General features: G+C 42.2%; 1 protein-coding gene across 2 annotated transcripts; it reads right to left on the bottom strand.

Annotated features, from left to right (window-relative positions):
* Positions 1-4315: 4315 nt before the first annotated feature.
* Positions 4316-14649, bottom strand: hnf4a (hepatocyte nuclear factor 4, alpha). 2 transcript variants are annotated; one of them, XM_037684649.1, is made up of 10 exons: positions 14504-14649; positions 13420-13594; positions 13099-13193; positions 10597-10703; positions 10363-10518; positions 6459-6546; positions 6195-6362; positions 5809-6045; positions 5115-5237; positions 4316-4683 (listed from the first exon to the last, which is right to left on the bottom strand). In XM_037684649.1, exons 1-10 carry the CDS (start codon positions 14589-14591, stop codon positions 4541-4543), a joined length of 1380 nt encoding a protein of 459 aa, XP_037540577.1. In that variant the 5' UTR covers positions 14592-14649; the 3' UTR covers positions 4316-4540. The 2 variants fall into 2 exon arrangements, with proteins under 2 accessions (XP_037540577.1, XP_037540578.1); XM_037684650.1 differs by having other exon boundaries at positions 6195-6347.
* Positions 14650-16230: the final 1581 nt, after the last annotated feature.

The following is a 16230-nucleotide window of genomic DNA, read 5'->3' as shown; positions in this document are numbered from 1 at the left end:
GTTATCATGCTCACATATATGGCTGGAGGGTATTTCTAATTCCCCCCGTTTGTTCGTTAACAGCACACTATAATCACAACTTCGATGTCAAAATCTAAAGTATTCGTTATAAAATTTCAACCACAGCACATGGCTAGTTGAGCAGCCATGAAATTATTTAAGGTGCTACCTCACTTTGCTGTGACTACTTTGTCCAGAATGTCTTTTGATGTTTTCTTGACTGAGTTGCAGAGGCATGCAACCTGTCACTTTTTACTCATGTTCAAACAATATGTGCAACACCTTTCCTTTCCAAATAGTCTCAGAGTTGTTGTGGGTGTCTCCAACAAGTGTTAAGAGTGCTAGAGACATATTATGACCAGGAGTTCTTTTCAGGGCTTAATTTGAGCTGGATCCTGTCAGAACAGGATCCGGGAACTCTTATGTTGACAGGGTGTGTTCCAGTAACTGAATGGATCCGGTAACTCTCAGACTTACTAATAATAAAGTTATGAACAAAAATGACTGCCTTGAATGAATAAAACTAATAAAAAATTGGATATGTAAACTGAAAATAATCACATAAACACTCATTTTAAACACAACAGCCACTTACAACCTCTTAATATCACATATGAGCTGCCCCTTCAAGTAGCATTTCTGCTTCTACCGTTAAAATATTTCCGCCCCTAAAAGAGTGGTGGGGGTCAGCGCTGAGCTAACCAGTCGTACGTGGGCAGGAGCCCACAAGCAGCGGGCATGAACAGACAGAGGCCTGGAGGTTTCACATGTGGAGTCGGACAACAACGAGCGGGGACAGTCGGCTCTGAACCGTCAAGTAAGGGGGGAGGATGCTTGACAGAAGGGGAGTGTTTACAAATAATGGTAAACGTAGATGTTTAACAACCCGTTCAAATACATAAAAATGCAGGAAATTGCATCTAACTTTATTCAAAATTTTCTGGGGGAGGACCCCCAGACTCCGCCCCCTTTCAGCCAGCCCACCTGCTTTCCAGCATTGATCAGTTTACAAATTAAGCCCTGGTTCTCTTCTGACAGAAAACATCTGGGGCTAATGTCTGGATCTAAAAATGGCATTGTTGATAAATAATTGGTGAGAAATTAGTTCAAATCTGCCTTTCTTCATTTCCAAAGGGCACTCAAGTAGAAAGCAGATTTTCAAGCCATGCACACAAAAATAGTCCACGATATTCCAGAACTGGCATTTTGAAACTTGGCTGTATGACCCACTGGCCCCTTGGTCAAAAACAACATTCAGAGAGACTGCAACAAAACATTTGCACATGTTCTAGGTATTTATTTAGTATTATTTTGTAACCGCTGCAGCCAAGTGAGATCCTGCCTTAAGGTTTAAAGTATCTAAAATAGCAGTAATTAATTCCTGAATTGGATCTACTTTTAATAATATACTGGTATCCCAAGAAAACGTCTCTTGTTCCCCAAATGAAGCCACTCTGCTTTTTGCTGCAGGTAAGATATTGCCTACTCATGACTACTAAATACAGTCACCTTCAAAACCATAAATCATTCAATCAAAGAAGTGTTTGCTAAAGCGTGGAACAAAACACCTGAGACATTGAATTCCTTCGTGTTTTCAGTGTGAAAGTGTTTGTTGTGAGAAAAAAATGTCAAAACGTCAAAGCAATTAAAACTTTATCATCTGTGAATAAAACAAAACAGGATTCACAAGGTTTTTTTTTCTGTCTTATTCTTACCAGTGCTTTTTTATTATTTTGGGTTGTAAAGTCAGTACGTGACCTCAACATGTTAGTCACCTTTTTTCCACTTAGAGCGTGCAAATTTATCTTTGAAGTTGCTGTGGCTGCTATCCATAATGATTTTATGACACTTTATCAATCAGTGACCAAGCAACACTGCCACGTTGGACCATTTAAAAAAAATGTTGTTTTCATTTTCATTCCTCTACATCCCTTAGTAAACTCTTCTTTATGACCGCAGTATAAAAAAATAACGTGCAGAAAAAGCAATGTAAAAATAGACATTAAAATTTATTAGGTTGGTTTCACATTGTAAGGCAAAACTTTCTTGTTTTTTTAAGGCAGTACAAGGTTACAAGGCACAATTTAATTCAGCAGTTAAACCATGACACAGTACTAAACAAAAATACAATACAAAAATACATGTCTTGGGAATCATCATCTGCAAATCTGTCTTTGACTTTTTTTAAAGTGGCACATGTGTGTCAGCTTCTTGGTGCTTTTCTTTACACAAATTTCCTCTTTCAGATTCTTACCTGTAAATATGCCGGAGGCAGGACATAAAACATACCACAGACAGACAAGTTTGGTCATAACGTACCGAAAAGTTAACCTAGAAGCTGAACTTGGCCTTTCTTTAGCCTTTCCTTTCTTAGTTCAATAAACACAGAACTGTGCTACATTAAATGTTTGCAATGTAAGGCTTGTTGTAACATTCATGAAGTCCTCCCAAAGTCATGTTGCTGCGTCTAACGTCCACGTCTCTGCTCACCGATGTCTCCCAGTGATCAAGGCTATTCTGGTGCATGTCTGTTTTTAAGGGACCCTGTTCACACCTGCCACTAACCTGTGTCTTGAGCAATCAGATTGCTTCTGGATCGCGCTAAATCCAGGCCTGAACGGCCTCAATGCAGATTGAAAATGTTTTCACTCAAACCACCTTCAGAAGTGGTCTGGACCCAGTTTGATTTGGATTTGTTTGGTAGCCTGAGCACAGTCCATCCTGAGCCACGCTGCAGGACCTCCTACTGAACTGAACCCACCTTAAACAAGAAACAGAATTATTACGTGAACGTCTTGGGATTAAAATAAAGTTTGTCCAGCTGCCAAGTAAATAAAAATTATTAGTCTGGAATAGCCTGAAGATAGAGCTCTTTTGGGCTGAAGGTTTTAATAAGGCATTCCTCAGAATCCTTCTCAATCAAATGTTCCGTTTTGTCAGGATTTAATTAGACAGAGTGGATTAAAATACGGTGAGGTGAGTTTCTGCTGTGACTGGACCTGAGGAGTCAGTGCCATCTATAATCTGTCACACAGCAGACTGACTGTTATGGCACATTACAAGTATGGAGGACGAAATGTGACAAAATGAAATAAAAAATTCATAATACTTGCATAACAATTAAATGTATAATTTAATTATTAAATAAATCATGAAATATACAACTAAATTATACACCATTAAATAATGAAATGTATCTTTGAAATTACTTTCTTCAAGATTTATTTATTTATTTTATTTAGTCACATTCCACCCTCGTGTGTCACCATGAAATTATGTTAACTGTCAGCTTCACTCGTCAAACTCAGTGGGCGGGACTAACCCTAACCCTGACGCCTGATTGGCTGCTCCTCACAGCAAGCCAAGACAAATCAACCACAGATTATCGACTGATCCACAGGCCAGAAAATATATTCCGAAACTTTAGGAAGCGGTCATTGTGTTTACGTGTATTTGGATGAAACCTTTTTCATACCATGAATGTAAAGAAGACGCACTTTTTCGAGAATCAGCAAATTCAAACGAAGAAGCTCCACAGAGTCGGACCTACGGCCCCATGCAGCAGTGAGGATCACAAACCCCGGCCTGTGTGCAAGGTAAGATATTATATAACTTGGGTAATGCTCGTGAAACATGTGGCTCATCCAACAATGCTCAGCGTTAGCCCCGCCCCCTGAGTTTGATGAGTGAGACTGACAGTTAACATCATTTCATGGTGACACACGAGGGTGGAATGTGACTAAATAATAGCATAAATCATGAAACAAATTATTTCATGGTGTATTTAACAATTTAATTGTTTATTTAATGATTTAATGATGTATTTAATTAAATGATTCATTTCATTATTGTGTTTTTATTTCCTTTTGTCACATTCTGTCCTCCATACACGAGCTCCTTTTTAAACACAAATGAAAGAAAGTACTGATGTTAGGTTTACAGTAAAGCAGCCTAAAACATCTGTCAGGACACAGTGGACTTTTACAAGTTAAAGTCTTTAGTCTTTGACACAGAAATCTGTGAAGTCACTATTCACAGTATCCTTTAATTCTGCAGTACTGCAGCTGTTAGGTCACATCTAGAAACTGCAACTCAGATAGTTCTGAACTGTGTTAACGTCAGAATAATACTCTAGGGGTAAATTTTACAGAAACATCAGCAGACTGTGTTGCACATCTGCATACAGAGCAGGTACGTGATGGCAGCAAACACAGATTGAACATAAGGACTGCCAGGGGGAACGCCTTGCAGTCAAGTCACCGAGGCGGGTGTTGAAGTCAGGTCTGAGCAGGACCGAGGCGTCAGCCTTCAGAACAGCAGTATGTTTGAAAGTTACAAAACGCTTAACATTTCATCTCCTTTACTGAGCTGTGGAGCTCAGCTTCATCTGCATTTTATGTACAAATATATCCCTGAAGGCTATCTGTGAGAGGCTGGCAAAGAATGCTCTATTTTTAGCTACTTTTAAAGTTTCACTAACGTCAACAGCTTCAACTTTTATATTTTCACAATAAAAAAAGGTAAAGGATTTAAACAGTTGTTAAATAGCCTCTTGCTTTGTGATGGTTGGTTGAGGGATGGAGGTGGGCTGCTTGGGCACTGTAGCTATGACCCCTTGAGGCATTTTATAATGTTCTGAGCCGGAGGCTGTGGGTGGAGACGGGATCGGAGTTTCAGGAGTGGCTGAAAAGTGGAGCACAAAGAGACCGGAGCAGGTTAGAACTGCAGCAGGAGTCAGGTGTTTTATCAGCATTCTAAAATGATTTGGGGCAAATTCCCACAACCAATTAGTGCAGTTGTAAATGTTCTCCTAACCTAATAAACCTGCCGAGAAAACAAATAACAGTTCTCTTTAACAAAATAAGCCAGATTAGTTTCCATAAAGAATTTGAAGGATTATTTTGCCTAACCTGGCTGCACATGGAGCTGAGAGGAACATCTGAATATATTCCTTTATTTCAGGACGATTGTTGTTAACTTGACTTTAAGCTTCTGGCAGCCTCCATCAAATGTGAACAGGTTAAAAATGTTTGTTTTTATGCATTAAAAATGCCTGAATGTTGTTTGAAGACCTCTGTGCTGCGACCGTCGCAGCGCACATGAGATGTACTCACAGATTTGACCGTTATGGATGGGTGTTGGCAGGTTGCTGGCCACTATGACGTTGCTGCTGAGGTGCTCTTGGACCAAGTGCGGGTGCAGAGAGTGGGGGGCATGTGGAGCTTCATTAGCTGAACCTGAAGATGAAACCCACAGTTACAGTGTGCAGTCATCATTTAAAAAGGCTTTGTTTTGTTGTTGCTTCCTGTCAAAGACGGTAGTTCTTGTTTGTTTGCATGTGTTCATTTATCTGTGGAATTAGCAAAATATCTCAGTGACCACTGGATGGGTTTTAGTTACTGGATGTACATCTACAAATGACTACCTTTTGGAGTGAACCCAGTTTAAGATGGCCTCCCAGCTCTATGACATAGCCAACGAAAGAACTCTCCAAGTTATTCCAGTACTCAGAGGCTGAGCTAAAAGTCGAAGTAGTTGAGATTCATCCTCAACACAAAGACGACGGGTTAAACCTTCAAAGAATGTTAGCCCTAAAACCAAACTGTAGTTTCTACCCAACATTTTTCAGCCAGGTCATCTGGACAGTTTCTTTTTTTGTGCTGAAACGTTTCGCCTTCGATCCAGAAGGCTTCATCAGTAGTTTCTACCTTCTGGGTTCAGAAAACCCATTTACAGGAGGTTTTTATTGCTTGTGTCAGTATGAAGAGGAATAATCAGAAAAGTAGACGAGCCAGACGCTGTGCTTACCTCCAAGAAGCATCTCCTGCAGGAGGTTGTCGATCTTTGCCATGCCGAAGAGTTTGACGAACTGAATCTGCTCAATCATTTGCCAGGTGATGCTCTGTAGCGTCGGCAGCAGTAGGAGGAGCTCTCCGAAGCGACCGCGAGAGTCGTACTGCCTGTCGTTGATGTAATCCTCCAGGCTGACCTGGACCTGATACCGCATCCGCTTGATCTTTCCTGGGTCGCTCAGACCTTTAGCGTCTGTGGGCAAATAGAAAGAGTGCAGTGTGTTAATGATCTGCATCTGTAGGTGGAACCCCATTTGTTCAAGACCAAGTTTGGAATGATCGCTTCTAATTTGACTTATCAAGAGGCTTAGGAGAACCCAACCTTGTTGTCAGTACCAGTACCTGGGTCAAAGAAAACGATGGCCTTCAAGCAGGCGTATTCATTGTCGTCTATCTGGAGCTCCTGAAAGGGAAGCACCAGCTCATCCAGGATCCTTACTGCTACTCTGCCCACCTCCAGCTCTGGACAGTTCCTGGGAATAATGTGGTCATTTCCTGGAGAGGAAACTCCTTTTAATTCAAAAAGGACCACATTGAAGAATGAAACAATGCTGTATCTACATTGATTAACGTGTTTCCACTCTGTGCACAAACACTCTGTTTTACCTAATAGGAGAATGTCTTTGTAGAGCATGGACCTCTTGGCTGCACCAAGCAGGAGGTGTTCACCTGCGTGAGCTCGAAGCAAAGCCACCTGCAAGAAGGTTTAAGAAAAGGCAGTGAGCTGCATGCGTGGTAACAACCCAGTCCTTCGAATGTTGGGAGAAAAATGATTTTTTCCAAAGAGCTTCATGGGCAGCCCAAGCCTGGCGTAGGGCTGCACATGAACATCAGTGTGTGCTGCATTAAAACAGAAATGTGGACTAAAACTTTCCAAAAAGTACAAATCTGACAATCATCTGGACGTCTCACTCTAAATGTCCACATGGTGAGCGTGGAGAACGTCACATGACCATGTGGGTTTATCACAAGCAGAGTTGGAGAATAACTAGTTACATGTAACATCATTATACATTTACTTACAGATTAGATCTATAATCTTTAAAATTAACTCGTTTTTTCTTCTTCTTTCAGCTGCTCCCTTCTTCAGGGGTCTCCGCATCGAATAACTCGCATGAAGACTTGGCGATTGTTTTTACATCAGATGTTCTTCCTGACACAACCACAGCCTCTGTGTGGAGCAGAGCGCTGCATCTAGGGCGCCCAGGGGAGAAGATGGTGGGGGTTAAGGGCCTTGCTCAAGGGCACAGAGTGGAGCAAATGAGGGTGGAGGCAGGTGTGGGCGCTTCACCTTTCCCACCCACATTTTTGATGTCAGTGTAGGGAGTTGAACTGGCGACCTTCCGATCACAGGCCCACCTTCTCTGGCCTCTGCACCCCCACTCCCCCCACAATGAAATAACTAAATATTTTACCAAAATGACAGTTCCTTAAGAAAATCCCTGTGGTTACACTTTTCATTATATTTTCTGACACAAACTGATCTGCAGGGTGACGAGTGTATTTGTTTTGCAACAAAGTTCATGCTCAATCATCCAGGTACCAAATCCAGTAATTCTCAGTCAGGTCATCTGGACAGCTTCTTTTTTATAGAGACGCTTCATTCATTCAACCTTTATTTAGACAGGTAAATCCCATTGAGCCTCCAGGACTCATTTACAAGAGAGACCTGATAAACCCTCAGCCTCCATCCGGAGGGCTTCATCAGTCAGAGGAGTTCCAGTAAACTGTTTCCCCACCAAGCTGTGCTGATGAAGCCCTCCGGATAGAGGGTGAAACGTCTCTATAAAAAACAAACTGTCCAGATGACCTGACTGAGAATTATTGGATGTATTTGTTTTGGTTTTTCTTGTGCACAAAGCTGCGTGCTTTCCTCCTGTTGTGGGTGGAGGTCGTGTCTTGTGACAACTCTCTGGTTTAATGATCAGTTCAGACGGAGGCAGAGTACAGACTCACCCACCACCTTTCCATTTTCATATTCTTTAAAATGATGTAAAACAAGTTGTTTTATTCTAATCCAACTTCATGAATCTGAAGTGGGTTTTTTAGGATTACCTAAAAATAACATCTAAAATGCAACTAAATTCTTGCTCGTCAGATGATGCTTTTACATCTGGATGAAGAAAAGAATCAGACAAGTGCCTAACAATGTGTTGATGTTTACTAAATGACATGGGATGTCTCATTTCAAATTTAAGCTCATTATGGTCCCACAGTAAGAGGAAGAGCTGAAGTCTGACAATGGGTGGCTGTTATTTTATTATCACTACATTTATTATTAAATAAGGAGGTTTTTATGTGAGGCAGAACGGCGGAGCGGTGGTTGAAGCTAACACCTCACATCAAGGTCGCAGGATCGCCTCCGGTTTCCTCCCACAGACCAACAACATGCATGTTCGGCTGACTGGTAACTCTAAATTGTCCCTAGGTGAGAGAGAGAATGGTTGTTTGCCCCGTGTGTCTCTGTGTGTCCCTGTGATGGACTTGTAAAGTGTCCGCTGTCCCACGCCTCTGGTGACTGACTGCTGGAGATGGGCAAAATTCAGAAAAGTAACTAAAAGTAACTACATGCAATTGGTTACATTACTTTTACAAAGTAATGGTTAGGGAGTGGTGGTGGAGAGAGGTTAGCTAAGGTGAGCCTGTGATCAGAAGATCGCCGGTTCAACTCCCGGTTCCGACAACATCAAAACGTATGTGGGAAAGGTGAAGCACCCACACCTGCCTCCACCCTCATTTGTCCCACTCTGGGCCCTTGAGCAAGGTCCTTAACCCCCACCATCTGCTCCCCCGGGCGCTCTGGACAGCATCTCTCTGCTCCACACAGAGGCTGTGGCAGCTCGTGGTCTGTGGTCGAGTCAGGAAGGACATCTGGTGTAAAAATAATAATAATGATAATAATTATATTATTATCATTATTATTATTATTATTATTATTATTATTATTATTATTATTATTATTATTGTTGTTGTTGTTGTTGTTGTTGTTGTTGTTGTTGTTGTTATTAATATTAATATTAATATTAATATTAATATTATTATTATTATTATTATTAATAATAATAATGATAATAATAATAATAATAATAATAATAATAATATTAGTATTAATAATAATTCACTGTGGCAACCCCTGAAGAAGAGAGCAGCTGAAAAGAAAAAATAAACAAATAAAACACCTTTTGTATAGTAACAGTTAAACTACTTTTATATTTTAAGAGTAATTCGACTAGAAACTGGACAAACTGTAATTATAGTTAATACTTATAAACACATTTCTATATGAAAATGATGAATAATGAACAACTGCTGAAATGAGCTTGTTTTGTAAGATAAAAACGTGGAACACTGGCTAAAAGGAGCAAATCACTAGCTAAAAACTCAAACTAGCAAAAGGCTAGCTAAAATAAATTCAAAAAACGTTCAATACAAAAACTGCTCTTTGAACTGAGAACGCTCCTGTGATGAGGAGCAAAAGTCTTCTGTTACAAATAAAGTCCAGTTGTTTTTATATTGAACCTTTTTATTTATCATGTCCTGGATGACTGAGAATCTTCACCAGCTAGCTAAAATAAAATAAAATAAAATAAAAAAACAAGACTAAAAACTAGAAGCTCAAAACAGCAGAATGGTAGCTAAAGTTGAAAGTTGTAAAATTCCAGTTAGAAGCTAACAAAAGTGAAATGTTAGCTAAAATGTCAAAGTTGCATTTAAGGCAAAAACAGAGGAGCAGAATTTAATGAAGACAAGTTTACTTGTTTTTGTTTTTAAGGAATTAAAGTGATGTATTATTATGGGTAACATATCTTTAAATAAAGTTGCATTTTTCTGAAAAGTATAAAAGTACAAAAAACTACAATTTTAGCATAATCTCCTGGATGAGCTGAATGTTACCAATTTTATGAATGGCTAAAACATGCAAAGCAGATCTGAAGTAGTTAGTCCGTTAAAAAATGGACGGAATTGAATCATTATTTGAAAGAATCCGTATTTAGACGACGTTACTTTTAAAAATGAACCTTCCCAACACATCGCAGTATTACAGTATTTAACAGTATTTAACAGTATTTAACAGTATTTAACAGTGAATGTTTTCCTGATGCTGTGCAGTCCCAGAGCGGCTGCAGAGAACCGTCTGACAGGAGGCGCAGGGAGGCGCAGGGAGGCGCAGGGAGGCGCAGGCTCCCACTGCATCAACAAATCAGTTACTAAGAGCCGGTCAGGCACTGTTAATGATTCTGCACTTTTTCAAGGAGGGATGCAACTTTAAAAACCAGCTCATCATATTGTAACTCAGGATTAAATATGTTAGCCATTGTGGTTGAAACGTTTTAGAGTTTGGGGGTGAAAAGCCACAGCACCCTGACAGATCCGTCCAGCCGCATCATACTCTGCTTCACTCTGATTTTATGGAGGACGGACGAGCAGACGAGCCTGTGGCCGTGCGCTTCGTGACTCGCTGATAAGTGACCACCCCAGAGTGTGCGCTGCGTCTGTGTCTGAGTGTCACCTGGTCGTCCAGGGGCAGGTCGCAGAAGGCCGGGATGTATTTGGCCCACTCCACCAGGACGAGCAGCTGCTGCTTCATGGACTCGCAGACGTCTGTGATGGTGGCGATCTTCTTGGTCCTTATGTCACCGTTCAGTATGGGCGCAGGAGACGTGATCTGCACGGGGAAACAGCTGTAAACCTGCTGATCTTGTGTCGGGTGACTAAAGGCGGTCTGATTTACAGCAGGCCTCACCTGTCTCGACAGAACGTCCGCCTGAATGAGAGCATTGATGGACGGCAAACTGCTGTCCTCGTAGCTGGACCTCCTGGTGCTGATTCTGTCTCTTTCGTTTTGTACAGCTAGAAACATTTAAGACATCATCATCAGAGTCCTGCTCATCACCTGCTGCCCAAAGGCTAAGGTGGACAGCTGTGTGCATTCTTCTGTTCTACGTTTACTAAAACATCTCATGAACCACGAGACACACATTAAAAGTTGCAGAACGTTGGAGCTATGACTGATTATTTTCTGAAGATGGCCACCACAGCCAGCTGGCTTTAGAAACAAACATGGCTATGATCCGGTCATTTTTGTGTTTAATGACCTAAACTTTGGTGTGGTAGTAGCTGAGACTGATCCACAACACACACACTATGTACAAACAGGTATTAACTATTGACTGTGTATGCTTGTTAGCAAAATATCTCATAAAACACTGTACGAATTTAACAGCAGCAGATTTAGGGGCGGCTGTGGCTGAGTGGTTAGAGCAGTCGTCCTCCAATGGGAGAGTTGGGGGTTCAATTCCACCAGCAGTCACATGCTGAAGTGTCCCTGGGCAAGACACTGAACCCCTCGTAGCCTCTGATGTGTGTCCCATCAGTGTATGAATGTGATAAAGAGCTGATTCTTTGTAGAGATCTAGTATAGAGCTGTATGAATGGGTAAATGAGGCACAGATTGTTGTAAAGAGCTTCGAGTATCTTCATAAGACAGAAGTGTGCTATATGAGGACAGTCCGTTTACCATTTAAAGAAACATGTAGAAATTTATCACTGGACACAAGTCTACAACTGATCACCTTCAGAAGTCAACCAAATTCAAGATGGCTGCTACAGCTAATGGATGTTATCCAATACAAAATGGTTTTAACTTCAGATTTACAGGTATCAAGCTAGAATTCAGTGTGGTAGTAGCTGAGAGTCATTTACAGCACACTTAAGGTTGCTACATACTTCACAAGAAGTAAGACGCCTGTTCTCACTCACGTTCTAAACAGAACCTGTGGAGAACTCCTGGTAAGCCCCTCCCACTGCAGCAGACATCACACACAAACAGCAACGACACAGCGAGAGCGCCACCCTCAGGTAAATGGTATCTGGACTGGACTTATACAGCACCTTTCTATCTAATGAAGATGCTCAAAGAGCTTTACAACACGGTCTGTGTCTCATCTACCTCCAACACACATTCATACAACACTCGTCTACAAAGATCATCTGAATCTGTGGACACTAATCAGAGCTTTATCACACTCAGACACTGATGGGACACACATCAGAGGCTATGAGGGGTTCAGTGTCTTGCCCAGGGACACTTCAGCATGTGACTGCTGGTGGAATTGAACCCCCAACTCTCCCAGTGGAGGACGACTGCTCTAACCACACAGCCATGCCCCCGTGCACGTTTATTTTCAGTTGATGATGGAGGAGTTCGAGGAGGAAGACCACCACTGTTTCCGGCAGACGGTGAGCGAACGCTGCCTGGTTGGGGACAGACGCCCTCGGACACCGACTCAAAGAGTGTGTCAAAGAATGTCTCAGCGCTGTCCTCTGCATGGACAAAACTGTGCTACGTCTTTCCAGAAGTTACTTAACAATCTTTGCAAGGTTTATTTGACCATCTTTCAGTTTTGCTGAAATGGATGTAAAGATATTTTTTCACGGCCTCGACCAGCTGATCCTCAGCGGAGCCGTGTACTGCAGCTGCTTTTCCACATAAACATGTCCACAAAGTTCTGACCAATCACACGATACTTGGTGCAAACCCTGCAAGACGACAGTTCTAACGGGTCATGCACAGAACCGGTTCTCAGACGCACTAAGAACAAAGGACGCAATTTTTGTCACGCAACTGCAACAATGAGGAAACCGTGTATGCAGAGTATGTAGCTCTGAGACAGACTCCTCATGACTTCTTAAAGTTTAAACACGAGCTGAATGGACCTTTAAATTCAGGACTCACCAGGTCCTGGATGAGTGAGACTCTACAAAAACTAGTGCTGTCTCAGTATCACAGGTGACTGTGCAAACCCTTAAAGAAGGCTTTCATTGTTTTACATCAACAGATGAAAAAAGTGCAGTTCTTGTTCAGACAAGTTCACTTAAAATGTTTTATTCTCTTTCAGTTCAAGTGTTGCACAAAGACCAGCTCCTGAGATGCAGGAAGGAAGAAAAAGTCTCCTGGCTTGTTATGTTTATCAGTATATGGCCATTAATGCTTGGAAATGTTTGCTCAGCATAAGCCAGTCAGAGCGTTTAGCGCTCCGTGGAGTGAACATTAACAAAGTACTACTCTGCCGAGTCTTGCAACATCTGCAGACAAGTCAGATCAATTCAGTGGAGACGGCTCATGCTGTGCTCTGTGGCAGGGAGCTGCTAATTATATTCAGAAATCTGTTTTGTGTTTCGAGCAAAAGAGTCTGCAAGTTTTTTTTTTTCAATTAAAGCTTTGAAATCAATTTACTTTTTATACCTTCTTTCTTCATGCCAGCTCTGAAGCACTTCTTCAGTCTGCAGTATCTGCATTGATTCCTCTTGTCTTTGTCCACGATACACTGTCTGCTGAACCTGCAGCCAGGTCGGAAAGAACGGTTCAGAAGAGAGAATTGACAAAAGAAGCAGAAAAGTTGCAACATTTAGCTCAGCAACCATCATGATAATCATCTCTCTGAAGCAAAAACACCAACATCTGGCTCTTTGTAGCACGTCAGATTAAACATTGTTCTGCTCTAGATGTTAAATCAATGTTGCCAGCACGTCTTTGACGAGCACAGTGAACATATCACAGTGTTACCTGCAGGAGTACATGTGGTTTTTACGGACGCTGCGCCTGAAGAAGCCCTTGCAGCCGTCGCAGCTGGACGCCCCATAGTGTTTGCCTGTCGCTCGGTCCCCACAGATGGCACACAAGCTGCCTGCTGCCAGGTGGCCGGGCGCGCTCATGTTGGTGCTCTCAGCCGGCGAGGAGTCTACCAGGAGGAGCCGGGCACAAAGATGAAGAAAGAAAACGTCTCATCAGTTTAATTTTACGTCAGGGGACATATACGAGGTGACCTGAAACTAGAGCAGAGGGGATTTATTAGAAGCTAAACTAGAGGAGAGACAAAGAGCTTAAAGACTCGTCCTTGTTCGTTAACTTAGAATCTGCGAGGTAACATCTGAAGTGATGAATTGTAGAAGGTGTGAACGGGCAGGCAGGCTTCAGGATAGTCAACAGAGTTCGTTTGATTACCTCTGAATGGTTTATCACTGAAACCCGTTTGCTGCTGGTCTCACTCTCAGTCATAAGACCGTGTTGATCAGAGCGTTCTAAAGAAATGTGTGTGACAGATTACAATGGGAGGCTGACCCGTGTGAAGGCATTCCTGTTTAACACTTTATACCAAATGTATTCTCAAAACAGCTGAGTGGTGACGCTTCCTGTTTCTGATCTCTCACTGGGAATTTTAGAATCAGGATCCCAGCCGTGTGTCATGGGAGACTGCCTGTCCAAATAAGTTGTAAGAACGTTCCAGAGGAGAGCAGGTTCCACTCTGTGGGAACGTTTGTAACAAGAGAAGGGTGCTCATCACTCCAGCCTCAGCTTCATCAGCCCACCGACAGGCACCGCATCACTGTGCAAGCTGAAACAGGTCAGGGCTGCTCGGAGCCGCTGACCCGAGAGAATCCAGCAATCCCATAAAACCAAGAGCCCTTAGCGTTTTACTATCACGCCCTGAGGTGATAAAAGAAGGAGCACTGTAGAGGGGTCATCCCAGATGGACAAATGACCCTTATTATCACTCAGTGCCAGCGCTCCCTCTGACCCCTCTGTAGCAAAGTTTTAAATCAGTAAGAGTTTCAAAGTTCATTGCTCGAGCTGTATATATGGGACTCACCTGTGCCCAGCGGGAGCACCTGCATGTTCTCGAACTCCAGCGTGGTGTAGGCTGGGTCCAGAGCCTCGCTGTAGTCTGCCATGTCCATGTCTACCACAGCTTTGGGCAAACAAATTCTCAACTACCTGACAGTGGGGCTGAAAGATTTGTCCAAGAAGCTGATGCCCCCCTCCTCCTCCACTTCTTTCTTTTTCTCACACCCCCACACACCTCTAATAATCCCCCCACCCACCCCCCTCACTTCTTTAGGCCTAGCTCCGCCTAGTAATGGGACAGCCGGTCACGGGCCGGCTGAGTGAGATGAGGGCCCGCGGGTGTCAGAGAGGAGAGCAGTGGCTGACAGCAGAGCCTCTCGCCTCTAACCACCAGAGAGGTGGAGTGTCTCACTGGTTGATGGTTAACCAGCAGATCCAGTGGTGAATCGCACAGTTTTCTGTACTTGCCACCTCTGCACGCTTCTCTGTCAGCAGTGGATAAACACTTCCCCCACTTGACTTATGTCCTGTCAGTGTCTGCTGTAAACTGTTCGGCTTTTATTCAGTTTGTCACCTTGTAGCTGATTCTTTCAGATGGACATTTGTGCTCTCCGTTGTGGCTGCCGCCTGACTCCAGGTATGAGTCTTGGAGGGAAACGATCATGGCCTTGGTCTTTAAACGCTCGTGTTCAAAACAGCTAGGACAGTTCAAACTTCGGCTCATTCACCAACTCGGCCACCCTCAGTGTGGATCAGCTGCTCTATCACCCGCCACCGAAAAGGCCAAGGATGACGCTGTTGCCTGCTTGTGTCTGTTTGTTACCAAAACATCAACTGCACAAAGTTTGCACCCATTCCTGCACCGCTGTTGGAGTCTATACAATTCAAGATGGCCGCCACAGACAACTCATAATAAAACAAACGGCTCTAACTCAGTCAGTTTTGTAGATACAATCTGATGATGTCACAACTCTTTATTGTTCAAGATCTTTGCTGAAAGCCTGAGTATATGCTGTTTGTCTGTTAGCAAAATTTCTCATTAACCACTGAAGAAGTTTTAATGAAACTTTTGGAGAGTAAAGATTCAGTATATGTCTGGTTGGCTGCCTCAGCTAATCAACCTTTGCAAACACAAAGACGCCTGTAACTCTGTCAGTTTACAGCCGTCGAGCTGGGGATGAAGCTGAAAGCGCTCCTCGTCATCCTCTGGTGATGCTCAGGTGCATTCCCTGAACGAATGCTAGGACCTTCTCTCCTCCAACCTGCTCAGGGAATCACTAAAATAACGTCATATTGGAAACAATCTGAGTTCATAAGAAAAAAAAGATTTCATTTTGTTGTCTTCATATAGGCTGAAACATGTGTAGTTATTGTTGGTTAAACATATATCAAATAAAAAACAAAGCTAAAGGTAAGTTATAAGATTACTCAACAATAATTAATTTTTGATCTCACTGTGACAATAAAGTGACAATAAAAAATGCATTCAGGCATTTAAATAAAAGTACTTGTATTAAATTATTAAAAGGTAATATTCCTTTTATGTAGGCAACTACCAGGTTTAGGATCTGAATATTATGAAAAAAATTACTATGAAGACGTTTTAATAAAATACTTTGTGTGTATTACTGAGTCAACATTTATATTATCATTTTCCTGTTTATTCTGTACGTTTATTGCAATTAAACTTGTGCTGTAATAACTTCTGTGTGTATTTTAAATACTCATAAATTCAAATGTTCATCTTGATTG

The sequence above is a fragment of the Nematolebias whitei genome, chromosome 11 (assembly GCF_014905685.2).
Source record: "Nematolebias whitei isolate Nwh7 chromosome 11, NemWhi1, whole genome shotgun sequence".
In the NCBI taxonomy this organism is placed as follows: domain Eukaryota; kingdom Metazoa; phylum Chordata; class Actinopteri; order Cyprinodontiformes; family Rivulidae; genus Nematolebias; species Nematolebias whitei.
The sequence above is the reverse complement of the archived record's forward strand: the minus strand, read 5'-3'. Positions and strand labels throughout refer to the sequence as shown.